Raw genomic sequence first — 26,398 nt, 5'->3', positions numbered from 1 at the left:
ACTACAACAAAAGCTATTTAGCAACAATAAAAACCCTTTCCGAGCCATTTCCCCTAGCCGCTTACTAAATCCACTAGGAAAGCATCATTCAAGATAGAAAAGGATTTATGAATCCGATCTTATCAAAATAATTAAATTAGAAACTGATGGTATAAAAATTGTGTTGAATATCCAAATTTATTACAATAGTTCTCATTATGTGGCCTAGTTTTAAGTGCCTTATTAAATGTCATGTGAAGTATACATGAAAACATCGAAAAAAATAGGTCCGCTCTCGTAAAACGTCGATTTGACTTATTATTTTACATTGAATAAAATAAATTATTTTTCAGATCGAGCTAGACCGAGATTATTTTTTTATGATTTTCGCATTTAAATGTTTGCTCATTGCTAAATTTACCAAAATATAGTTATATCCAAGGAAATATAGATAGAAAATCGAAGATTGTAAAAAAACAAGCAAACTAATTGTAACATGGCGGTGGCATAAAAGTTGATTTTCATGGGTCATTTGTGAAAAAGTTGTTTTGCTTTTAAGAAATCCATAACAAAATCCTTAGGTTGTAAAATGGCTTTTATGAAGAAAACTTGCAGGCTGAATTGTATTTATCTAAAGCCATTTTGCTTGATCTTAACCCGTTCAGATTTATGGCAGCATTTATGGAGGCAAAGTTGCCTGCAAAAGTTAAACGCCAAAGTTTGTTTATCTTTCGATAGTTGCGCTGTTAGATTCAGCGTTCTTCCAGGAGATTATCTCCCGATGGCTTGGAAGCAGTTACTAAGATAGTGTTCACAACATTTCGCATTTCGCACAGCTGTAACCTCGATAATTCCCGAAAAGATCCCCTTCTTCCGGATGGTTCTGGAAGTGCACCATCAAACGATGCAGAAATGTACAGTTGATTATTTTTTTCCAAGTGATGACCCTTTCACCGAATAAAATCGCAGCTATGGATCGGAAACCAACTAGTGTCCACTAACTGACAGTTTCAGTGGTTTGCTGTCGGTACTGACACAAGTTGTTCCGATCTTCATCTATTCGCAAGGTCTGGAGAAGGCTGGTCTGTTTTCAGGCTGTTTTGACAATGTTTTATGAATTTGAGGACCACGCTCACTTCTCTCTTCTCCACCAGATGCTCAGTCGTTGATTGTACCCGTTCCGCCGGACGTGCTGGTTCTGAAATCGACCTCCCTTCGGTCGTTAGCATCGCTTGAATTTTTCTTCCAACTTCGTTTATCCTTCGATATATCCTTGTCATAAATTTGGTTTTTATTCACTGTGAGGATCCATCCTTAAAATTCAATTTGTAAACAGAGGAGATTTTATGATACACTTATAAAAGCCTAAAAGGCAACAATATATGCCATTTGCTCTCATTTAAAACTCAATGGTTTTATGATTGCTTTTATAATGATAGAACAGGTTTATAGAGTATTTTATCAAGACATTAATAAAAAAATGCTAATGAAGTTTATGATTGATTTATAGAACAGTTTTATGGTGGGATTGAGAACAACTTTAAATTTAATTTTAAAACAAGACAGTTTTTGACTTCTCGACAGACTGTAAAAGGTTTTTAAAACAGTGAAAAGGTGAACTACTAAGCAGGAACGTGTTACACTGCGAAATACTGTATTTAAACTAAATGGATTATTCATTGCCATTATAAAACCATCATAAATCAGAGTGGATGCCAAATGATTGCAGAATTGTTACTTGGGATAGAGGTACCAGACATGTTTTGCACTGTAGTTTCCTCTGTGAACAATTATAGGAAAGCATATTGTTTGTAGTTTCCGATAGATGTCACCGCAAACAACAGCAGTGACATCTGATGGAACATGAATGCAGAAGCTTGACAAAATGATCAATTGAAAAATCGTTCAGGATTGAAAACAATAAATTGATCATAACTCTGATGACAATTGCATGGAGATTTTGTGGGGAAAGAAAATGGAATATTTTTTCTATTAGCAAGGAAATCTGAGAAGAATTTAATGGGTATGTTGAATACACACGTAGAAATAACTAATGTACACGTGATGGAATCCATCGTTAACATAAAAAATGAGACGTAAACAAATATATCATGTAATATTAAGTACTCCGATACTGAAGAGTTCGTCGCTCTACGAAAAGTACGTTTGTTTAAACTATATTTCGCATATATATGACTCAAATTTATGTCAAAATTGACGCTCGTTCTTGTCACTCTCAGAGCACTTAAATTTACATGATTTTTTATAAGTGTGTACATTAGAGAATCGTGAGGAAATATCAACGGAATTCTGATAAATGTTCCTATGGAGATGAATTCTAATGAAATTCTATGGGATTTAAAAGGAATTCTGCAATAAGAAGAGTGTCAAGGTAGTTCTGAAGGATGTACCATGTAAATTATTCAGCGAATTCTTAGGAATTCTAACCAGTTCGAGATAATTATGGAATTATACAGTGAATTCTAAGAGATTTCTATGAAAAATGCGTACTAAGAATGCTGTGCAGAGAACGGCCAAGACGCCTAAATTTCAGATAGTATTTTGCCGCTTCTTTTTAATTATCGGTGCGTCTCTAGTTGTTGTAGCAAGAAACTGTTGACAGCGTTTTAATTTGGAAGGATTGTTTATTCAGTGATGAAAATTTCATCACAATTCAAACACACGTTTAAAAGTTATCGAGACACCCAACGTGGTTACCCACAAACAATTCAGAGTCACAAATAAGCATATATATTGAATAAATGCTGTATAACAGTGTACAATGCTGAATAAAACGAGTTGTCGAATTATGTGCTGAAAAAGCACATTTATTCCACTGTTTGCTCTGATCGGATTAATTTACTTATTAAAAGCTGTATAAGCGCTGACTGTCTTCCCAATTCAACGCCAGAAATTTGATCTAATACCAAACTGGATAAGTGTAATTTGCACATACATTGACGCTCTAATTCGAATATTTTCAATTAATTTAAAACTATGCTTTATTAGACGTCTAATAAATGATATTTAGCTCCATTATTAGATTTCATTGCATTGCTTTACAATATTGCTGATATACATGATTTATAAATGCTTTATAAACGACGTATAAGATTCATTATTCGACAACACTGGTTCAGTCTACCAACAAGACGAAATCAGTAAAGTAGTGGTTACCGTTTCCGCTTTCCAAGTTAGAAGGCCGTGAATTCAATCCCAAGGTCAACCTTTTGTTTTTATTTGTGCTCTACGTCTAATTAATTTAAATAGTAATCATCGATCCCATGACTAATACCGAGCATCCTTTCCTTCGAATTAGAGAGGTGAAGAGATAACATTGGTCTCATGTAAAACAACGATGAATGAATTAATCATTCCCACAGGGCCTTGAAAGAGCTAGAGTTGCGATCGGGAGTGCTGATAGGTATTTACTTTCAAGCAAGCTTTTATTGATTATTGAGTTGCCCATATGACGAATTCTAGAATAGCTCAGATGATCAGGCTGGTGATCGGAAGGTACATGGTTTGAATCCCATGCAACGACATGTATATGTATATAATAAGTTTTCTAATATCTGTGTGGTGCGTGCCACGTCCGAAATAATTAAAACAATCACTTAAGAAACACACCCTTCCCTGTCCCCGTCCCTCTTATTTTCGGGTAATTTTCAGTTAAATAATCGTTTAATAAATGTATAATAATGTCTAATTAAACGTTACTTCACATGAGAATCAAGCGTATACAGAGCATCATTGTTTCAAGGAAGCAGTGATGTCTAATAAACTCTAAATAATCAAACACGTTATACCTTATACAACGCCAAGTAGTTCAATGTTGTGGTTGCATAAATTCTCCAGATTTGTGTGAACAAAGCCTGAACAGAAGTTATTATTATAAATAGTACAAGTACTATTAAGCATGCAGTTGAATAAAATGGTTAAGAACTTTTTTTTTCAATAGACGATTGTTTGTTGGGTAGGAAGAATGATCGCAAAGGCTCTCAAATTTCCAAAATCGACTCTAAAAACCGTGCTTGAACGTTACCGGGAAACACTAACGTTGGATCGCAGAAAACAAAACAAACGTAGAGGTGAAACATATGACCGGAAATTGCGAGCGAAGATCATTAGGGCAGACAAAAATAATCCTGGGATTTCCGGACGGGATTTAGCGAAAAGGTTGTGTGGCGCACATGAAGTGAATCTGTAGGTTTTCGATCGTACCTGACCAAGTATAATGGATGTATTTTGAAGGACGATGAAACTTACGTAAAATGGACTTTGGACAAATTTCAGGTCAAAAATGATACCTTGCCAAACGTAAGGGTGATGATCCGGGTAAGCTCAAATTTGTCTTTGCAGGTTTACAAGGGGAAATGTCTCCATAAGCGAATTTTGCCATTCATTCTGTCACACGAAGGTCCCGTAAAGTTCTGGCCAGCCTTTAGCAGCTAGCATTATAGCAGGGATATCATTGAATGGTCCAGATTTTCGTTGAAGAAATGTCGCAAAACAATCAAAACACCATCTGATTTGGAGCAGTGGTGTAAAAAATGGCAGATACGGTTGACAGTACTACTGTGAAAGACATGATGGGAGGTATTCATTGTAAAGATCGAAAAGCAGACGAATAATGTTTCATGTGTTTTTGTCAACTACTCAATGATATCCATAGGGTTTTTGAATATAAGCTCCTCTTGCAGAAATTACCCATATTGTGCGACCAAATTATAAATAGAAAAAAACTTTAGAATTTTATTGAAAAATATTGGAGATTGTCAAGAGTATTGGAAGGGTATTCAGAAAAGAAGTATGATGAAATTTCATGAAGGTTCAAATGGAACACTTGATAAAAGGCCAAAGATATCCTCTGAAGATTTCCAAAGAATTTCAGCCCATCAGAAATTCTCGTGGTCTGGAAATCAGTGGAAATGATAAATTCTAGAATTTAGAATCTCTCACTCCAAAGGGTCTGGGTTCAACCCCAGTCGGCACCATCGGGATTTTCTGAAGCAAAGCCGTTGGTCCCCGGTTCATGAGTTGATCGGTCGATAGGTAGGGTCTAGGTGTAGGAGCTGCCTCCCTGGTGCCGGTAGCATTGGTACTCAGTATGGAAAACAAGATTGACTGAAAACAAATCAAGGGAGATAAATCCTGGAGCTAGAAAAATGACACTATCGTCGGCTGCTACTACTTCGGGCAGCAGATTAATATTACAATGGATGTAAATTTCCGTTTTTAGTGTAGCGTAATGATGATTTCTTTTCTATTCGGAAGATTGTCACATGCTACCCAGGCTTCAAACTCCTCTTTCCTCAGATCCTAAAAATTCTAATGTCACAATCATGGTTTAAAGTAAAACCTCTTAACCATGTTCTGAAATGAAGATGCAGCGCATTCAACGCTATAGCTACTCAAAAAGAACTAAAAACCTCCCCATTCGTACGCAATGAAAATTTCATTCTCACTTTTTGTTTCATTTCCCGTCATAAAGTCACACTTTTTTTTCCCTCGTTTAGCGATTATCACCATCGGGAAGCTGTTGCTTCTACTGTCCAATGTACATTTATTTATCACACACCTCCCCCTTTTCCTGCGGAGCTGTGTCGTGTCCATCTCAGCGCTATAACAAACATCCAACCACGCTTATTTGTTAAACAAACTCTTTTCACTTTTTTTTTTCGGCAATTCTCTTTCACTTCAGGCTGCAAAGGTATACCCATTGAAAGGGAACCATCCATTGAGCCCAAAGCCAAAGCGAAAAAAAAAACAAATTCGAACGACGACTGTCGACATCCATGCCGCGCGAGCCGCGAACAGATTGAAGCAAATTAAATTAAAAAAGTGTTTATCACGTTTCTTTCTCTTGTTCTCCCCTCGTCTAGAAACCCACAGACGGAGTGAGTAGCCGGTATGATCCGACGACGGCGACGACCGCGACCGCCAGCGATTATGTAAAACAGGTGGTGGTCGTACCCCAAGTGGCGACGATGGCCCCCCAGCAGATCCAGCAGGTCCAGCAGCAGCAATCGTGCAAGTGTGAATTCTGCGAGTACCTTCAGGCAAATCGGATCAGTTTGAGTGGTTCCGGTGGAAGCTCCGGATCTGCGGTTGGGGGCGACCACGTGTTCCAGTGCGAATTCTGCGGGGAAGGATTCGCCAATCAGAGCAGCTTCAATCGGCATCGATGCGGCAGTACGGATATACAGGTCTATCGGTGCGAACAGTGCCGGAGGGAGTACGGGACGTCGAGGACGGAGTCTAGCATTAATGGGTTGGAGGGAAGGGGGAAATGTGATATCTGCAATAGAAACTATGTGCAATCAACGACGATGGCGGCTACGGCAGAAGTAGCGGGGGTGGGAACGACGATATACGGGCAGGTTGGACGCCCTGCCCTGGCGGAAGCTAGTAGCTACAGCAGCAACAGTAGCAGTAGCAAGCTCTCCGTCGTAGATAGTCCAATGGAACATGACCTCAGCAGTATTGAACCGTTTGGATCGGATAGTGAATGTATAAGCGAATTACTAACGGAGGAATCGTCTCCGATGGTGGAACCTCAGCAGGTCGGTATTATTCCTGGGAAAACTTACTTCGTCCTGGGTAACGTGGAACTTCAGCAAATGGCTGCTGCAGCGGGAGGGTCCTACCTTCAGAATGCCAAAATAAGTAGCGAATCAAGCGTGACCAGTTTGCATCAGTATGACCAGTACGAGGACGAAGACTACTCATCGATGTCAGAAGATGAAGCTATTGTTCCAATAGTAAATATACCCTCGCACCGACTGACCTCTCGTACTAATTTGTAACTTTCAATTACAGGAACCCTATGCCAAATCGCCCAATCAGGAGCAAGCCAAAACCGAGTTGCCAATACAGGAAACGATCATCGACACCAGCAGCAATGCGGGCCTTCCATTTGGCGTATCGTCCGCATCCACCGGCAGCACGACGACACTTCCGGAAGAGGAAGGCAAATGTGACTCGTCCAGCAAGGGCTCGGAACCTACGCAACCGGAACGGCCTTTCAAGTGTCACATTTGCGAACGGTCCTATCGGAACCACAAAAACCTCAAGGCCCACATCAAGGGAGCGCACGAGGGAGTCCGAGCGAATCAGTGTGAAATTTGCGGGAAGAACTTCTCCGGCAGTAGCTATCTGGTGATTCACCGACGGAGGCACACCGGCGAGCGGCCCTTTAAGTGTACGACTTGTGGGAAGGCTTTTGTGGATAGCCGGGCACTGTCGGTGCACACTCGGTTGCATACACCGGGGAGTCGACTGAAATGTGAGTATCGGGGGATTTTCCAAGATATCGAAAGTCAATGTTCGACCCCTATTAATTATCATACTATAAACTGACGACACTAATCCATTCCTTCTCTAACGTCAGGTATGAAGTGCGAAAAGACTTTCTCCAGCGCTTCCGCACTGACGGTGCACAACCGATTGCACACCGGAGTCCATCCGTACAAGTGTGAAATGTGTAAGCATATCCCTTCAATCAAGTCACGATTGTCACTTTCGTCATATCCCGTCTTCATTCACAGGTGAAAAAACGTTCCCACAGTACAACAACCTCAAGCACCACATGAAGAAGCATGAGGCAACGACGGAGCAGCAGCAGCATCAGCAACAACAACAACATCAGCCAACATCTCTGATGGATACCAATTCGAATTCGAGCATAAGCGGTGCCAATAGTCCGGCTGGCAGCACGGGTTCTTCCTTGGAGTACAAGTGCAATGTCTGCAGTAAACCGTTTGGGACGTCCGAGGAGCTGCAAACTCACCTGAACCAGCACTGTAAGGATCGGCCCAATCAGTGCGAGTTCTGTTCGAAGGTTTTTCCCAGGTCGTCCCATTTGATCATCCACCGGAGGAGGCATACGGGTGGGTTGAATGAGGAGTCAAATTGTGTTGAATGTTTGTTCTAATGCAGTATCGTTTTGGTTGCAGGTGAACGTCCATTCAAGTGCAAATACTGCGAGAAGGCGTTTGTGGACTCACGAGCCCTTTCCGTGCACACTAGGCTGCATACGGGCGAAAGGGTAAGTGTTTTATCGCCGTCTTCATGGATTGGGATTTCTGGGGGCGGACAGAGTGCTCTTTAACCCTTTGGCTGTACCATGGGGTCAATTGGACCTAGAATATAGGCTAGAAATCTTTTATTTGGCGATGAATGTGTCTGAATCTTTCGGGATGAGGTGCGTCCTCTTGGAATCTGTAATACTGGATTAAAACTGCTCCTAAACACTAGAAAAAATATCTCTTGCTTAAACTTTCACTACAAACTTGCAAATTCAAATTGCCGTATCTCAACGATGTTTCAATGGAATTTTGAAATTTCAAATTGTTTTGCTAAGCAAATTTATTGCACTTTATTTATAACCACAGACAAACAATCGCATCTCTTTAAATACATATTCCTTAAATAAAACAGCAAAAATATATTCTTTATAAATATCTTTACGGAACTCATTAGCGACATCTCGCGAGCTATTAGCGGAAAAAAGCTTGCTTCCTTAGTCTCAAATAATGTTGCATACAAGATCAATAGAATGTATAGAAACGTCGCTGGTTCACCTCTTTTTGAATGCTGAGACGCCAATAAGTGATAGAATACAGAGGCCATAGAATGTTCAATCCATAAGAAACCAATGCGTTCCACTATTGCAGGAACCAAAGTTATCACCTACCTCAACTAAGTGTTCCTATCAATGTGGGACGAGGTTTCGAAAAACATGTACAATTTAATCACAATATAATATTATTATAATAGCAAAATATAGTTTGAAAGCTCTTGATTGACGTATTATAATTCTGTACATATCGTTTGTTTATTTTTTAATAAATAAATTATCTTAGTACCTCCACTACTTAATAAAAGGAACTTTAACACACTACTCTGAAGAATACCACAATTATTCCACTCGGGACTAGAAATAGAAGCATTATAAACCGACTTTTCAGTTCTGTTACACAAATAACTTTCAGATCAGATCATTGTAAAACCCGAACTTTGAAAAGCGTTTCAATGTGTGTAATACCAATTGGGTTCTTTAATTTTGAAAAATATATCGCTTCGATCCCATTCCATCTCGATTTTTAAATCAAGATTTATAGCAAAATAACCACTTCTCTGACGCAACTCTAAAAAATTGACAGCTCGCTCTCATACTAAGTACCACCGAGATGATGATTTTTGCTAATGTAATCACACTTATTTATAATAGTTTCAGTACTCCAAAATCGATGAAATATTGGATTTCGGATCAATTTGACATGCAGATTATGAATATGCAACCACCTCGATAACTCTAAAGATCCCAAATAACCATCGTAAATATTCGCTAACGATGTGTTACAATGCATTGGCAATATATTTTTGTTTTACTTGCATATGCGGTCCAAAATCAATGATAAATATGTATGGGTTAAGTAAAGAAGTGTGCGTTTGACTAGTACTGCCGCATTAATGGCCCTTCGCTCATTTTCAACTTCTATTGAATTTTCATACTGCCGTAGCCTAGCGAAACTATCTACCTACCCTCTTCAGGCCATTCTCTAGCAAATAAATTATCACACTTCATTTTAGATAACATTTCCAACCAACTCTGAAAATCGCATACTTCGCGTATGAAGTAACATAAAAACACTTTTAATGATAAATATATGTTTTCTAATTTATTATTCAATTCTAAAACACGTTATACATGTGGAAACACTTTGGTCATAAAACCGAGGGTGATATAAATGGAGTGTGAATAATTTTTTTTAGGCCTTCCTTAGCTCAGTCGGTAAAGGCACAGCTACAAAGCAAAACCATGCTGGAGGTGGCTGGGTTCGATTCCCGGTCCAGTCTAGGAATTTTTCGGGTTGGAAAATTTCTCGACTTCCCTGGGCATAGAAGTATGATTGGACTTGCCACACAATTATACCAATGCAAAAATGGTACAGGCATCGAAAGCTCTCAATTAATAACTGTGGAAGTGCATCTAGAACACTAAGTTGAGAGCACGCAATAAGCTAATATGCGATATGCAATAAGCTTGAAATGCGAAGAAAAAGAAGAAGAAGAAGAATAAAACGAAACGTCATTTCAGTGATATTCCGAAGCGTTCTGAGAAGTTTAAAAAACTTCAGGAAAGTTCCAAGAACTGCTGGAAAGTCCAGAAGTATGGGGAAGATTAAATATCTTTAAGGGTTGGTTCCGAGTAGTTCAATTCTCAGAACTTTTGGATAATTTCGTGAACTTAGATGAAGATCAGAGAGCTTCACGACATATTACGACAGTTGGAAAACTAATTCCAAAAAAATATAGGAAATTCCGAAAACATTAAGAAGGTCCAGTGCGTTCAGAACAATATGAAAGTTTGATGTTCTTTAGGATAGGTTCCCATAGTTTCGAGAATTTCATAAACTTCCGTTGCAAAAACTTTGGTAGAGTTTAAAGATCTTAAATGATTATCAGGAGAATCGTGGGAACTTCAGGGAAATTCCGAAAACTTCAGGTGAATTTTTAGTACTTTAGGGCAGTTAAATTAAATTCAGGAAAATAGCGAGAACCTTCCAGAAGTTCCAAAAATTAATGACAGAGTAGAGAACATTAGGAAGTTTAGAGAACAAGAAAACTGTCAGAAACTTCACATAAAGAAAAAAAAAATCTCGGAGCTGCAGAAAACGTCGCAAAGCTTTTTAATTTCAGGGAAATTCCAGGAAGATCATCAGAAGTGTGGTCAGGAGTCCAGGATAATAGAGCTTCAACGGTCAACAAATATTAATGGAACATTGTAGACGTTCTTCGAGGGTTTTGAAAAAGTTTCATGAGCAGACTACGGACATGCTTGGCATACACAGTTTTGTTCACGAACTGCTCATTTGCTAATAACTTTACCCAGAATTAACGAAACATAGTTCTTTTTGAAGCGGTAGATAGAATAGAGTTTGAGCTTGTTATAGATACATAAATGAAAGTAGATTTTAATTCTAGTAATAAACTGTATTTGTTTTTGCGTTGTAAAAATGAAGTGAGAAATGCTCGCTGCACATCTCGGACTTTAAGAGTAAAAATTCATTGGTGTTGATTCAAATGTTAAGATTTATCTACTTTTTGCATATCTAAGCTATGATCCTAATATATCAATTACTTTAAAGAAAAACAAATTCGTGCAGTTGGTGTGTACAACTGTGTATGCCAAGCATGACTACGGGATAGTAAGGAAACATCTGTAAAATTTTGTTCACTTCAGGAAAGCTTCAAGAACTTTAAGGTGGTTCTATCAGCTTCAGGGAAACTGCAGGAACTTTTAAGAAGTTATTCAAACTTCAGAGACTCACAGAGGTTCAGGAAATTTGAGGAAAATTGTGAAAAATTTATAGAAGTTTCAAGAACCTCAAGGATGATAGATATAGAGATTATCAGGTAGCTCAGAGATCTTAAGGCTGTCACAATAACTTCAGGGACGTCCAGTTTAAACCAAGTTTAAAAACTTTGAACGTTAGTCTGGATGCATTCAGGAAATTAACATGAACGTCAACACAATTTTGAGAAACGTTCAAGGCGTTTCATGATGATGATGATGGTCCCACCTCTTATCCCTACAAAGGTTTGAGCTGGATAATTATATATAAACATTTTAACCAGGTTTGCAAACAAAATCGAGCTGGTTACAATTACAGATATAAATGTCCTGTTAAATATGCTATAGGCATCAACCAAAAACATTCAAAGGTGTAACTAGTTATCAAGAGTCCAAGTATAGTCTTCGACAATACTTCCATTTACACGTGACCTGGGATTTACACGTTTAAGCTTCCGCAGTGCCAGGACTTTATCCAAGGAAATGACTTCCAGTCAACCCTTTACTAATGCAAGGTTTTTGCCACAATTTCCAGGTTTTAGTCATTAGTCATTTCATTTTCAGGGTAGTCCAGAGAAGTCCTGAACATTTCTGAAAACTCTAGACATATTTTGTGAATTTCAGAGAAGGTCAGAAAAGGTCAAAGAAGCTTTAATGATCTTTAGAACTGTTCCATTTATTTTAAGAGATGAACCAGCCCAAGGCTGAAAATCTCTCTAATAAAGCAAAAAAAAAAACTGTTCCTTTTATTTCAGGGATGTACTGTGGACCCCCGGTAATCTGACCGTTTTTAATCTGCACACTTTTTAATTTGAGCCCAAGCAATCTACATGCCGTGCAAACTAAAAATGGATCAAATGCCATTCAGCATATGGAATGGAGGATGCGAGGAAATGGGACGATGCGAAACGGAATGCAGAATCAAAACAAAACATCCAATAAGGCTACCAGAAACATGTATTTCTAATGCTTATAACTGAAACAAAGACCATAGTTAGGAATAGTATTTTGCAGAAAACATTTATTTTCAGTATAACTACGCTTAATACCGTTTAATCTACCATAATTTCAGCAATTGACTATAAATATAATCAAATTTATTACCATTCTGTCCAAACTACTATGCTTACTCAAACGGTATAGTAGTTTTGATAGAAACAATAGTAAAATTAAATGAATTTCGTTTCTGCAAAAATCTATTGGTGGGAGTATTTAATTTAAACCATCAACATGGTATTTTTGCCAATGGATTTTGTTTCTGTGTAGAAGTGCAAATTAAAATGAACCCCGTTAAAATGTATGAAGTGCCATTCTTACGTAAGATTAAGATCAGACAACTTGGTATAGATTTTGATCCAGTGTGTGATCCAGTTGCTGATTGGTCGATTTTGAAGATTCTGAGTGAGTGCAAAACTACCATCAGGTTGTTTGTTTAGATGTTGGCCGTGTTGCTGGCAGTGTCTGTTTTTATCGTTTACCATCACACGCAAGGAGTAGCGCTTTAAACCAGTGTAGACGAATTGCGTTTGTTTTGAAAATCTTCGCTGTCATGTACAAGCGAAATGAACAAATGAGTTCATAATGCATCAACGAATACGCGTTTCTTGATATTCACCAGTGCTTGATTATCCAACCCAAAATTGTCAAAATCAAAAGTGATCCTCAAACGTAAAATAATCAAACTCATTTCGGGCAAAATGATTATTTTGAATATTGTCGACCCCAGAGCCTAAAACCTCGATATTACCATCAATTCAGCATGAGGCAATAGTTTTCCATCGATTTGAGTGTAAAAACTAACACAACACGTCCTACAGCGCTATATTTGTTTTTTTTTTTTTTTTTTTTTATTAATTTATTTGTACAGGCTCAATCGAATAAACTTTACAGAGCCGAGTTATCATTTGTATTATACATGAATAATGTCTTAAATCTAGAGTTAAAGGAATTGAACCGATTACTCGCGGTCGTCTCGAGGTTAGTGGAGATTTACAATTTTTTGGATGGGGAAAGGGAGAAGGAGGTTTGAAATATGATTTATTATATAAATATTTAATTAATCCTAAAACATGAACTTATTTCTATTCATCTTGAAAACAAACATAAAAAAAAACTACACGCACAATACACAAACTAAACACAAGGTTAATCAAACTTACAATCTAAGGTTAGTATTCTTAAAGTAAACATATATGAGTTTCATAAACTCCAGATCACGTCTAGCCAAAATATCCCGAACTGGAACATTCGGTTGTTTACCTCGAGCCCGAAGGGAATCGCACAGCCCAGATCTGACTCCACGATGCTCAGCACAAGACCAAAGGATGTGATCGGCGTCTTGGTAACCTTGTCCACATTCACAGAGATTGCTGTCCCCCAGCCCAACACGAAACAAGTGAGCGTTTAACGAATAGTGATTGGACATGAGGCGAGACATCAGACGAATGAAGTCTCGACCCACATCCAACCCCTTGAACCAAGGATTCTTCGACACCTTAGGGATGATCGAGAATAGCCATCGTCCCAAACTCCCTTCACTCCATTTATTTTGCCAGCTGGCGAGCGACTGTTGACGATAAATGAAGAAAAATTCATTGTAGGCGATTTGTCGATCGTAAATATCGCCTTGCATAGCGCCCACCTTAGCAAGTGAGTCCGCCTTCTCATTGCCCGGAATCGAGCAATGAGATGGGACCCATGCAAAGGTGATGACAAAAGATCTTAAAGATAAAGCACTCAGAAGCTCTCGTATTTTCATGAGAAAATACGAGGAGTGCTTTACCGGCCTCATGGATCGAACAGCCTCGACAGAACTGAGACTATCCGTAAAAATAAAATAGTGATCTGGTGCAAGTGAGGCGATCGTTTCTAGCGTATAGTATATTGCCGCCAGTTCAGCAACATATACGGAACAAGGAGCTTGAAGCATTCGAGAGGCGCTATGAAATTCGTTAAAAATACCAAAACCAGCGGACGACTCTATTAGTGATCCATCTGTGAAGAACGATCTTGCAGAATCAACTTGGCCAAACTTTGCAGCGTAAATTGACGGAACAATCATGGAACGATGATGTTCTGGGATTCCACGAATCTCCCGCGTCATAGATAAATCAAAACTAACTGAATTGCCGAAGTCGGAGAAGCATACACGATGGGGATTATGCTGTGAAGGGCTGACATCCTGAGTTATGTACACGTAGTACAATGACATAAAACGAGTTTGAGGGTTTAGCTCAAGAAGCTTCTCAAAGTTTTCGATTACCAGTGGGTTCATAACTTCACAACGGGTGAGGAGCCTGAGGGACAATTCCGAAAACCGATCCGATAGTGGCAACATGCCCGCCAACACTTCGAGACTCATCGTATGAGTCGAGTGCATGCATCCTAACGCGATACGAAGACAACGATACTGGATACGTTCCAGTTTGATGATGTGAGTTTTAGCCGCCGACTGGAAGCAAAAACTACCGTACTCCAAAACCGATAAAATCGTTGTCCGGTACAACGTTAGAAGATCTTGCGGATGAGCTCCCCACCACGTTCCGGTAATTGTTCGGAGAAAATTGATCCTTTGTTGGCATTTTCGTCTCAGATACTCAATGTGGGATCTCCAGGTGCATTTGGAATCGAACCAGACCCCAAGATATTTGAAAGACATGGAATGAGTGATCGGCTTACCCAAAAGTTGAAGCTTCGGTTGTGCTGGGCTATGCTTCCTAGAAAAAACGACCAACTCAGTTTTCTCCGTGGAGAATTCGATACCTAGCTGGATAGCAACGCTATATTTGTGTAAACTGAAAATGATCATTTTGCATTAATATTGACAACAATACAGGCGATAATGAAGATCCAGTCACGAATGGCAAAAACAAATGTTGGCGTCGATACTCACAGGTTGCCTTGATCAAGAGAATGTTGTTATGTCAAAATTCAAATTCATGCAGATAGTTGGTCTATCTGTTAAGGTTGTCTTCGTTTTCAGCGAAGTTGAGTGTAGAAGAAATGATTTTTATCAGCACTGGTTGCTGGGTTGCGTTGTATCATTGTTATTTATGCGCGTAGTAATGTTCTTACTTTAGGGGTTCATGTAGAAACCAAACATAAAGTATAAAGCGTTCAGTTTCAGGCACAGTGGTAAATCGCATGCTGATAATCACTTTTATCGATTCCCGAAGATCCTGATAGTAGGAAATGGATTGGTATTTTCGTGAACCATGAGACAGACTGTTAAAACGTAGCACGCAATGAGGGAAAATGTACAACAGGGAACATGAATGCAGCGAAAAACAACTTAAATAAGCCAATTGACTGCCCTTAGGTTCATACTAGCTTTTGAAAGTCTATATACCCAACAAACAATTTTAGCTGTAGATTAGCTTATACAGCAAAACATTTGCTTATACAGCTAATTTTTACCTGTATAAGCTAGTCTGCAGCTAAAATTGTTTGTTGAGTATGTTCCTTTAATACCAGAAAAATTACGAGTTCCTTTCAGTCAGATCTGAGAATTCCAATCCAAATTCCAAGAATTTAAAGGAAATCCTGGAAACATCAAGAACGTCCGGAACGTTCAGCACAACATGGAAGATTTTTAGGGCAGGTTCCGATAGCTTCAAGATTTCAGGATGGCTTCGAAAACCTCAGGGAAATTCAATTAACTTCAAGAAAATTACAGGAACTTTACAGAAGTTCCAAGAATCTCAGGGAATTTTCGGAAGCTTCAGCAATGTTTCGACTTCATCAAAGAACATCAGAGAACCTTAGAGAAGTTTATAGATTTGATTTAATGCAGGAACTTTCAAGAAGTTCCGATGAATTATGGAATATTCAGAGAATTTCAGGAATATTCTGAATATTTATGTAAACAGGTGGTGTATGTTGAGAAGTTCCATGAATATTTGGAAAAATGTTGGGACGAATAGTTCGAGAACTAGTTAGTTAGTTATCTTTATTAAGCCGAACGCTCAATTCCGAGAACTATTTAAAAAATTAGGAAACGGGATAGAAAATTCGAGAACATTTTGAACATTCAGGAAACTTTAGATTTTAAAGAAAATTAAATTAGCTTCAATGAAGTAGCGAAAACATCAGAAAAAATGTGGTAGTTTCAAGATAGATCAAATAAATTTAGGGTAGTTCAACTATCTTCAGGAAAATTGCGTCAACTTTTAATAACCTCTGAGCAATCCACCGTTAAACTGGAGAGCCAATATCCGATCAATTTAGTATTTTAAAGATTTATTACGAACTGATAGCAGACAACTTTACCCGTACCCTAGCTTTAATTGGAGAGAACTAAATTGTGTGTACATGTCGAAATTAAAATTATGGGCGCTTCATAAAGGTGGCGCACATTAGACTGATGCAAAATTTGAAATGTTTGCTCCACAGTGCTCAAACGGTTCCAAATCGGGTCCTGATTAGCCTTCAAAAATTTTAACTCATTTGATAAGAAAAAAGGCTAGATGATAATGATCAAAAAGTTTGGTTTCCCATAATAATTTCCATATAAACTTCAAATGTTTTGTGCCATGTCAGTTTGTTACCAAATGAGTTCGATTTTTGGGAGGTTAATCAGGACCCGATTTGGAACGGTTTGAGCACTGTGGAGTGAAAATGTCAACTTTTGTATCAGTCTAGTGCACATATGAAAAATCAGTGAGTAACCAGGTTCAAATTTACCATGATAGCACTGCTCTCGCTACAGACAACGTACATAAGTCTTTTAGGCACAGCCCCTAACCCGCTTTGCGGGACATTCAATGCACTTCTATGTATAAATAGTTCAGACGACATCTAGTAGAAGTCCCATGATATTTTATGATTGGGTATTTCTAAGTGTGTACCTTTTGGAGTTTGTCCTCCTGGCCATTGGGCACACATTTGTCGAACTTAGAAGGTGGGATGGGAGTATTTTGGTGGCAGATCTGAATTTTCTAGCAAATCCAGTGAGCTTAGAATTTATGAATGAACTTTGACTGGAGGCAGTAGCCTAACGAGTGTGAGAAGCAACATCATTATCATCAAATTCTGGCTCCTGTCATTTCGTAAAATAGACTATGTGATGTTTTATCTCCCGTGCTCTTCGTGCTTTAGGAAAAATACTGAATATCAATAATTCAACCTATCAAGAGTTATAAACAGGTTCAAGGACCGGTTGACATTGGATCACAAGCACGTAACAGGAAGGAAACCGGGTGCAGCATGTAGGAAGACGGAGGGAAGGGTGAAGAGTAATTTCAGCTGAAATCCCAACATTTCAACAAGTGATGTTGCCAAAAAGGTTGGTATTTTGCAAAGCTACGTACATAAAGTCAAGGCCAGGGGTTGAAACTGTTGACGTTTTTTACTACACTCGCTTCGTTATCCTGCGCGACAGTCTGCTTGTTTTCGTACTCTCATGCTCTACCGTCGTCTCCCTTACACAACACAAACGGTAGAACAACATTCGAGCAAAAAGAAAATTATCAAATAACTATCATATGACATGTGTGATTTCGTTCTAATTCCTTAATTTGGTGTAAATTAAACCTTTTCTGACCAGAAATGCTATTACTAGGCCATCGTTGCTTGCTATTTTCAGAATTCACACAAGCACAGCATCAGCAGCTTTTATCATGGGAAAAAACTAAAATACATACATTCGTGACGGTCTTCGGCGACAGTGTCGTATGACAGAGCCTTCATATGACATTTTAGTTTGGTACTGTAATTTGATAGCTTGTTTTGCAAGTGTCGGAAGCAAAGGCAGTCGATTATCACAGAAAATGTGTCGACTAAGGTGACCGCTTACAAGACTGGTCAAGGCAAGAGATGCAAAAAACTTCCCAAACCGCGATGAACGCAAACTGTTGCCAAAACCCGCGCAAGGAAGCTCTACAGGGAAATGTTGACCAGATACAGTTGCTGTGTGATTGATGATGAAACATACGTCAAAGCTGACTTCCTACAAATACCAGGACAGGAGTTTTATACAGGAAAAGATAAGTTTCAAGTGGATGATCGGTTCTAGAAAAAGAAAATTTCGAAATTTGCATCAAAATACCTTATTTGGCAAGCTATCTGCACCTTTGGAAAAAGAAGTAAAATATACGACACAAAGGGCACCATCAATGATGAAATTTACAAAAATGAATGCCTCCAAAAACGTCTGCCACCATATTTTAGGCAGCACAGTGAAAAACCATTGTTTTGGCCGGACTTTGCTTTATGTCACTATTTTAAAAGCGTGCTGGAATGGTATGATGCCAATTTGGTGCATTTTGTACCCAAGGACATGAATTCATTGAACTGTACTGAACTACGCCCAATCGAAACCTATTGGGCCATAATGAAGCGGAAACTCAGAAAGACCATCAACTGACAGAACCCCAAAGGTGCAAAGAGCGAGGCGATGCTGTGAACAAGCACGCTTCTCAGCAACGGTACAAGTGTGCTGTGTCACAGCATCGCCACGCACTTTGCACCCCTGGGGTTCTGTCAGTTAAGAAAGTAACAGATGTATTTAAATGACATGCTAAGAAAATTGATAAAAAATGAGAAAAAGGCACCGGATACGATTGTACCAGCTCTTATCGATGACGTGAATCAAAAGTGTCGGGCATTTTATCAAACAACCCCAAAAAATCCCCACCCTATAAATTTGGGTTTTACCTGATAAATACGTGAAATTTGAGGAAAAAATAAAATAAAATGTGTTGCAATAGTTCAGCCATAGATAACAGTTGAGTCCCACATTTGGCCAGTCCAGAGAAATAACGGCTCATGTTTCAACAACTGACACGCAAAAACTAACACTCTTTTCATCTTATCAACAGGTAACCTGCGACATCTGCCTGAAGACCTTCGCCAGCAGTTCCGGTTTGATCGTACACCGCCGGATCCATCTCGGCATACACCCATACAAGTGCGACTATTGCCCGAAATCTTTCGCCCAATCGACTGCTCTCAAATATCATCTCAAAAAGCACGACACCACAAATCTACCGACGACCACCGGTACCGAGGCTTCCAAATCCAAACTAGCAACCGATTCCAGCTCCTTCTCGGAACAATCGTCCGATCAATCGAATCCTCCCACCACGACGACCACGACGACCAGTCCGGAACCTTCCAGCCAGCAGCAATCGACCAAATCCAACCCTGGCCACGTCAAGTGTCAGGTTTGTAACAAGCACTTCCGCTCGGCTGAATATCTGGCACGGCACCGTAGGACCCACTCCGGCGAACGGCCGTACCAGGTGAGCCCCTGATCTGCTTTTATCGCAGCAACTTCCGTCACTGATGAATGTTAATGAAAAGGAATTGTGCAATTTTTAGTGCGAGATTTGCGGCAAAAACTTCAGCACCATGAGCTACCTGGTCGTCCACCGAAGGCGGCACACCTCGGAGCGACCGTATAAGTGTCCGTACGCGGATTGCTCCAAGGCATTCGTGGACAGTCGTGCCCTACAGGAGCACAGTCGATCGGTGCACTCGAAAATTAGGGTCCCGTGCGAAACTTGTTCGAAGACTTATTCGAGCGTAAGCAATCTGATTGTCCACCGGAGGATCCACAGTGGGGTCCATCCATTCGAGTGCGACATCTGTGGGCGATCGTTTGCCCAGAAGAATGCCCTCAAATACCACCTGAAGCAGCACGTCAACAAACAGGAAACTGTAAAAAGTAGCTCCCATAGCGATGAGAAGAAATTTTAAACTAGAATAGACCTACTGAACCAAAACGCAAAACCAAATTCAACCCAAGCGACCATAGAAAACCAGACCAGTATTGATTGTATAGAGTAATCTAAGAGTGCTATGCCCTAACAATTCCTAGTTTGAATTCAGTGATCAAGCAACCAAGTGAAATCTACCTATGGAGTAAAAATGGAGGAAAAAGAAAATGTTGAATGGATGTGAACCAAAAGTTCTGTAAATTTAAAGGTTTTAGAAATCGAATCGAAGTGTAAACTAAGTCAAAACTGAAAAAAACTGTAAAAACTAACCGCGCAAAAGACAAAAGAATCGTTCCTTATTTGAAGACTTTTAAACTAATTTTAGCAACCTAGTAAACAAGATGAATGGAAAAACGCAAAATCGCGAACTAAACCAAAGTAAGACTAAGTGTAGTGAATATGAAATCTTTTAATTTATTACAATAAAACGAAATGTAACGAGAGAGGAGGGGTTTTCTTCCCTGTCAGAGAAATTTCCTTTCAATTTACCATCTGCAAACCGAAACCGTTCCCTTGCGATATAAATCATTGATCCACAACAACAACAAAAAAAAACTTATCCTCTCACTCAAATCTAATAAAGCAATATAACAAAACTAGCTGTTGGCACATGCCCGTACGGACGTTCAGCCACCACCTGTTGTTGCATTTCTTTCATCGCAATGTGCACTTGCTGTTGCAAGTAAGTGCACTTGCACCGTTCGGTTGGGCCCATATATCAATCAATTACAACAAGCATGCAGTGCGCCTGTAGGCCTACGGATTCGCTTTCGATCCTGTTAAGCTGCGAACGTGCTGATTGGGATCAGTGAGGATGGGGGCAAAGCGAGCGAAATGGAGATTTTTTTTTTCAAACTGTCGGAAGCATGCCTGTTGGGGATTTTTTGTTTTCGTTTTTGTTTTATGCTGTATCAATATGCATCGCTTTGTAAATTTAGCTCAAATGTATACGTATGGTGCTGATGTGCTAACGAGTTGAGTTGAAGAACAGGTATGGTGTTGGTTTATTTATTACAATACTTAATACTTAACAAAGCAATTCGATGTTGTTTCCTTGGTTTCATACGCTAATTATTTTGCTATGATATTTTTTTTTTCGGAATTATTTAATCATTGGATGATATGATGATGTTTCATATTAGTAATTCCGTGGATACACTTTGAATGATAAACTATGAGCATGAACATTATAAGTATAAAAATTGTGAGCACTATAAAAAACTATACAAAAACTGTACAAGTGGATCAGTGTACACTGGATGCATGGATGAGTAAGAGTTTCATTATACAAATATGGCTCATGCTCATATAGCGAATTCGTTTATTATCGGGGTTAACACCAGTTCCAACCCAGTGCGAAACCGAACTTTTTGTCAGTGTGAACCTCAACCTGAGCTAGGTTTTAAAAACAAACGAGCAGACTGACGTTTGTCAGAAAACAAGCAGACCCAATCTTGATACCCGATTCAGGTTGGAATTGAATAATAAAAGAATTCGCTAATAGGGGAAATGCAGGTAATGTCGGCCTAAGTGTCCCTAATTTGGGCCCATACATAAATTCAGCAATCAACTAAATTTTCAATAGCAACCAAAAATATCCTTTAATAACGTCCCAATAACGCGTTCATCTTGATAAAATTGATAAATAGCAGACTTTTAGCGATGGGCCCAAATTAGGGACATGTAGGCCGACAATACCTACATTTCCCCTAGTTTGTCATACAAGGAGGTCATCCACCAGAGTTAATGTACACGTGCATCCATCCCGCGTGATAGAAACACGCTTTTTATCAGATCGTAGTTGCCTGGTACATTTCGAGACGAATTATTTCGCGTCTTTTTTGTTCCTACGTTCCTCATTTGTGTCACATGTGCTGTGTCTCATGAGCTAAGCTCGGCGCGCTCCAGGGAGATCGGTAGCGTACATTCGTCCTGCGTGCATGCTAAAAGTGGCTGGTTGGTGTCAAAGAAAACAACAGAGAACTGTTGATCGAGTAGTCCTATCATATTCTCGTGTTGCTGGTACAGATTATTGATTTGAATTAGTTGGTATTCAGTTTTTGAGGGTTGAGAGATTTTGGTTTTATAGAAGTATACAGACCAATTACCGGCGGAGTTATTTGTTACCGATCCATTCCCATGGAATTTTCCAAGTTCAAACGATTTCAAATCAGCTCCTAATCATTCTCACAAAATTGGATCACATTAGGATGCAAACTCATACTGCACTTGGCCCTTTGAAGTTTATGTGGGAATTGAAAACCAATTGAAAAACGTTAGGATTATCAGTTATTAATTCAAGACCAACACTTGAAATGGCCTTAACTCCATTTTGTAAACAAACATTGTAAGGCCATTTTCTCGCGAACCGAAACCTTCATTCGCAAACCAACATAATGAACAGGTAGGGGAAGTTCTCCTCTACCGATTGTGGTTTAGGTTTGCGATTGAAGGTTTCGGTTCGCGAGAAAATGACCTTACAAGGTTTGTTTACAAAATTGAGTTAAGGCCATTTCAATTGTTGGTCTTGAATTGATTAGGAAGATGATGTTCTTCTGACATCTTCCATTTACTAATCAGCAGACAACATTGGAATAATAGGACAAACAATCCAGGCTATTATGTTATAAGGGCAAGATGCAGTGTTGCCCTGAAAGCAACCGATTAATCCGACCAGAAAGTTATCAACTTGGAAATTAATATATAACTAATTTTCGTGACATTCATTTAAAAAGTGATTTTCAACAAAGTTGTAGCTGGGAAAATTTCACGTCGGGGGGGGGGGGGGGGGCTCCGACGGACAACTTTTCCGTAAATCATTATGGTGTAGGGCTTGAACGATGAGGACAAAAAGTACACTTTTCTTATAGCAATCCCCATATAAACTTCAAAGAGCCAGTGACGAATGCGTTCGCCACCAAATTAGCTCAAATTTTGGGAGATTGATCAGTCTGATTTGAAACCAATTGAGCTTGGTGGATCAAATTGAAACCATCATAATATAATAGGTACTTTGCAGCTGGCAAAGAACCAGTAGTTCAGCGGGCCCTTTAAAAAAATATATTTGTTGTTGAAATTGATTCGTGTGACTTCATCCAGCAGTATTTTCAGCCTTTCAAGCTGTAGCCGATAACATCACTAGTTAATTGAAACATGTACTTAAATTTGAGAACTGTTCAATTATATTTAGAAAAAAAAGACATGGTTTGTTCGTCCCAAGTAGTAGCCAACCTGAAAATATGATGAGAAATAAGAAAACTGGATTTTGGGATGAATCCAACATACTTGTCACACTCAACGGTCAGTATCTGAATCGAAAACCATGTTTTCCAAAATGTTTATTTAGTAGGCTCAATATCTTTGAAAGCTCTGTGGAGCCGAAGGACTAAACAAACATTCAGTGGAGATCTAAATCGATTGCTTATTTTTTTTTGCTTGCAACGCATCGAATCTCGACAGATCTGCAAACCGTTTCTGCCGATGATGCTGTGCTTCGTTTTTGCATGCTTTATCGGCGTCCTGATGGCACGTCCATTATCATCACCTCTTCATGCAGCACCTCTCCCACTTCCTCTGTTGATTTGCTGGTGCTGTCTGACAATGCACCTACAGCCACTACACCAGGGTAACTGCTATCCGAGTTGCAAAGAATTTTGTAGTTTTTCAAGAAACTTCGTTCCAGGGAACTTTTTAAAAGTTCTGGAGGATTTTTTTTTAAAGTTCAGCTAACTTTGTAGAAACTCACCGAACTTCAATGAACTTCGTAGAGTTTCATCGAACTACTTCGGTAACTCTTCTTCTACGCACCTGAAAAGGTTATATAAAACAACGACACTTCATACACCTCGCAACTCGTAATTGACAGTATGGGCTGAATGAGGCTATTCAAACTGTCGCTAATGTGATTAATAACGCTTATGCTTCGTTTGACTCTAATGTTCCGTTAACAATTTTCACTAGAACACTGTCCTGATTTTGAATGTTTCTTTGGCCCCGCTTAGATTGATATGTGATCACGATTTTATGCTGGCTACGAAAAGAAGGCGATGTGTCAGGCCCTTGTGTTTTATACATTAAGACCAACATATGTCAGATGCATCATGAGCTAAATTTAGTGAAATTATTTGAAGTTCAGAAATCATCGAAAAGTTCAGAAAAGTTCAGAAAACTACGTAGAAGTGGGAACTTTATACAATTTTAGGGATCTTTGTAGAAGTTAAATGTTTAATGCCAGGGAACCTCTTTATTATTCAGGGACCTTTTTTATAACTTCAGAGCACTTTGACGAAATCTCATGGAGTTGAAATAGTTCAGAGAATTCCGCACAAATTCAGGAAATTTCTTGCGTCAAACTTTGCGGAAAATCAACGAGAAACGTAGACGTGCAGCAAACTTTGATGAAGTTTTGTGGACTGCGTAAAATTTCATAGAAGTACAGGAAAAAGTTAAGTGAATTTCTTAAAGATAGAAGACTTCAGGGATCTTCGTTTCAGTTTAGGGAACTTCATAGCAGAGATCAGAGATCTTTAAAATTACAATAAACTTCCTGAAGATGAAGATTTTGGACCTTTCCTTTTCCTTTTTTTTTAAAAACCTTGAAATTTGAGTAAATTTTCTAAAACTTAAGGAAATTTTGTAGATGTTCAGGAAACGTTGAAATCAATGGGTAGGTCACTCCTCACATCAATCTTGGGTCAGTGTGCCGCAGATGTGCCGATTGTGCCGGTCATAGAACAAGCTGCGACTGTTTATAAAATATCCATCCCAGCAACCCGGTATTTCTGAAAGAAAAATTAATTGTGATAATTTTTAAATATTTTCCCAAAAAGCATCTATCTGCCAAAAATGGGCTCAAGCTACTTTTCGGTGAGTTGTGAGCCGTTCATATTTTCATCTCTCCATTTTCACTGATAATTCATTTCCTCTCTCATACATAATCCAAAAATATCTCTCTTCAAAAACCAACGAAAATATTTTTTCATCACCCATTTGGCTCTGAAAACTACCAAGAGCGAAAAAAATACCACCCCAAATTGTTCGGTTCCAACCCAATGTGATGTAAACAGTTGAGGCTTGGGAATTCGCTGTATCTTTTGTTCTTGGGCTGATTAAATGGTTGACGGAGTTTGACGTCATACTGTGTTATCCATTTAAAGAGCGGCAGAACGAAAGAGACAACGATTTCACATAGCCTCGCCTGTTTGCATGTCATTGGTTTCAACCAGTCCGGCAGATTTTTTTTATTTCCTTTTTTATACCTTCTGTCAAATCATAAGGGCCATCCATAAATGACGATGCAATTTTCTTACCAATTTTAGACCTTCCCCTTTCCCTTCGTGGCGTTTTTTCTATACCTTATGCATGGTCCGTTACAAATTTTGAAATCCCCTCTCTATTGCTCCTCAGATTCTACGTAACTTATGGATGTGCCCTAACTGTTGTTTTTGTTCTTAATTTCGGATCATCGTTTGCGTGCGGAAAGTGAATTTTCAGGTGTATGAAAGAAGTGAAAAATCATTATCGGCATCAAACGATTTATTTAGGGAGCCCATCCACAAGATCTTCTGACGTTGTACCGGACAACGATTTTATCGGTTTTAGAGTACGGTAGTTTTTGCTTCCAGTCGGCAGCTAAAACGCACATCATCAAGCTGGAACGGATCCAGTATCGTTGTCTTCGTATCGCGTTAGGATGCATGCACTCGACTCATACTATGAGTCTCGAAGTGCTGGCGGGCATGTTGCCACTATCCGTCCGTTTTTCAGAGTTATCTCTGAGGCTCCTCACCCGTTGCGAAGTAATGAACCCACTGGTGATCGAAAATTTTGAGAAGCTTCTGGAGCTAAATCCTCAAACATGTTTTATGACTTTGTACTACCTATATTTAACACAGGATGTCAGCCCTTCAAGAAATATTCCCAATCGTGTAGTCTTCTCCGATTTCGGCAATTCAGTTAATTTTGATTTATCTATGACGCAGGAAATCCGTGGAATTCCAGAGCATCATCGTACTATGATTGCTCCGTCATTATACGCTGCAAAGTTTGGCCATGTTGATTCTGCAAGAACGTTTTTCACAGATGGATCTCTAATAGAGGAGTCCGCTGGTTTTGGTGTATTTAATGAATTTCATAGCGCCTCTCGAAAACTTGAAACTCCTTGTTCTGTGTATGTGGCTGAACTGGCAGCAATTCACTACACTTTGGAAACTATTGCTTCACTTCTTCCACACCACTACTTTATTTTTACGGATAGTCTCAGTTCTGTCGAGGCTATCCGTTCCATTAGGCCGGTAGAGCACTTCTCGTATTTTCTCTTGAAAATACGAGAACTGCTTAG

The 26,398-nt window shown here is 39.1% G+C and overlaps 1 protein-coding gene across 1 annotated transcript in view; it reads left to right on the top strand.

Moving 5' to 3' along the window:
- Positions 1 to 20,501, top strand: part of LOC135699421 (zinc finger protein 271-like) — a 143,888-nt gene extending 123,387 nt beyond the window's left edge. Inside the window, exons 3-9 of the mRNA XM_065219684.1 lie at positions 5,865 to 6,743; positions 6,802 to 7,267; positions 7,373 to 7,465; positions 7,530 to 7,871; positions 7,938 to 8,029; positions 19,159 to 19,581; positions 19,661 to 20,501. Coding sequence (XP_065075756.1) covers positions 5,865 to 6,743; positions 6,802 to 7,267; positions 7,373 to 7,465; positions 7,530 to 7,871; positions 7,938 to 8,029; positions 19,159 to 19,581; positions 19,661 to 20,038 — 2,673 coding nt within the window. The 3' untranslated portion in view covers positions 20,039 to 20,501. The remainder of the gene's footprint in view (positions 1 to 5,864; positions 6,744 to 6,801; positions 7,268 to 7,372; positions 7,466 to 7,529; positions 7,872 to 7,937; positions 8,030 to 19,158; positions 19,582 to 19,660) is intronic.
- Positions 20,502 to 26,398: the final 5,897 nt, after the last annotated feature.

The sequence above is a fragment of the Ochlerotatus camptorhynchus genome, unplaced genomic scaffold (assembly GCF_037179485.1).
Source record: "Ochlerotatus camptorhynchus isolate MF236.1 unplaced genomic scaffold, CSIRO-AGI_Acam_v1.1 ptg000108l, whole genome shotgun sequence".
NCBI lineage: Eukaryota > Metazoa > Arthropoda > Insecta > Diptera > Culicidae > Ochlerotatus > Ochlerotatus camptorhynchus.
This window is presented reverse-complemented; position numbering and strand designations above follow the sequence as displayed.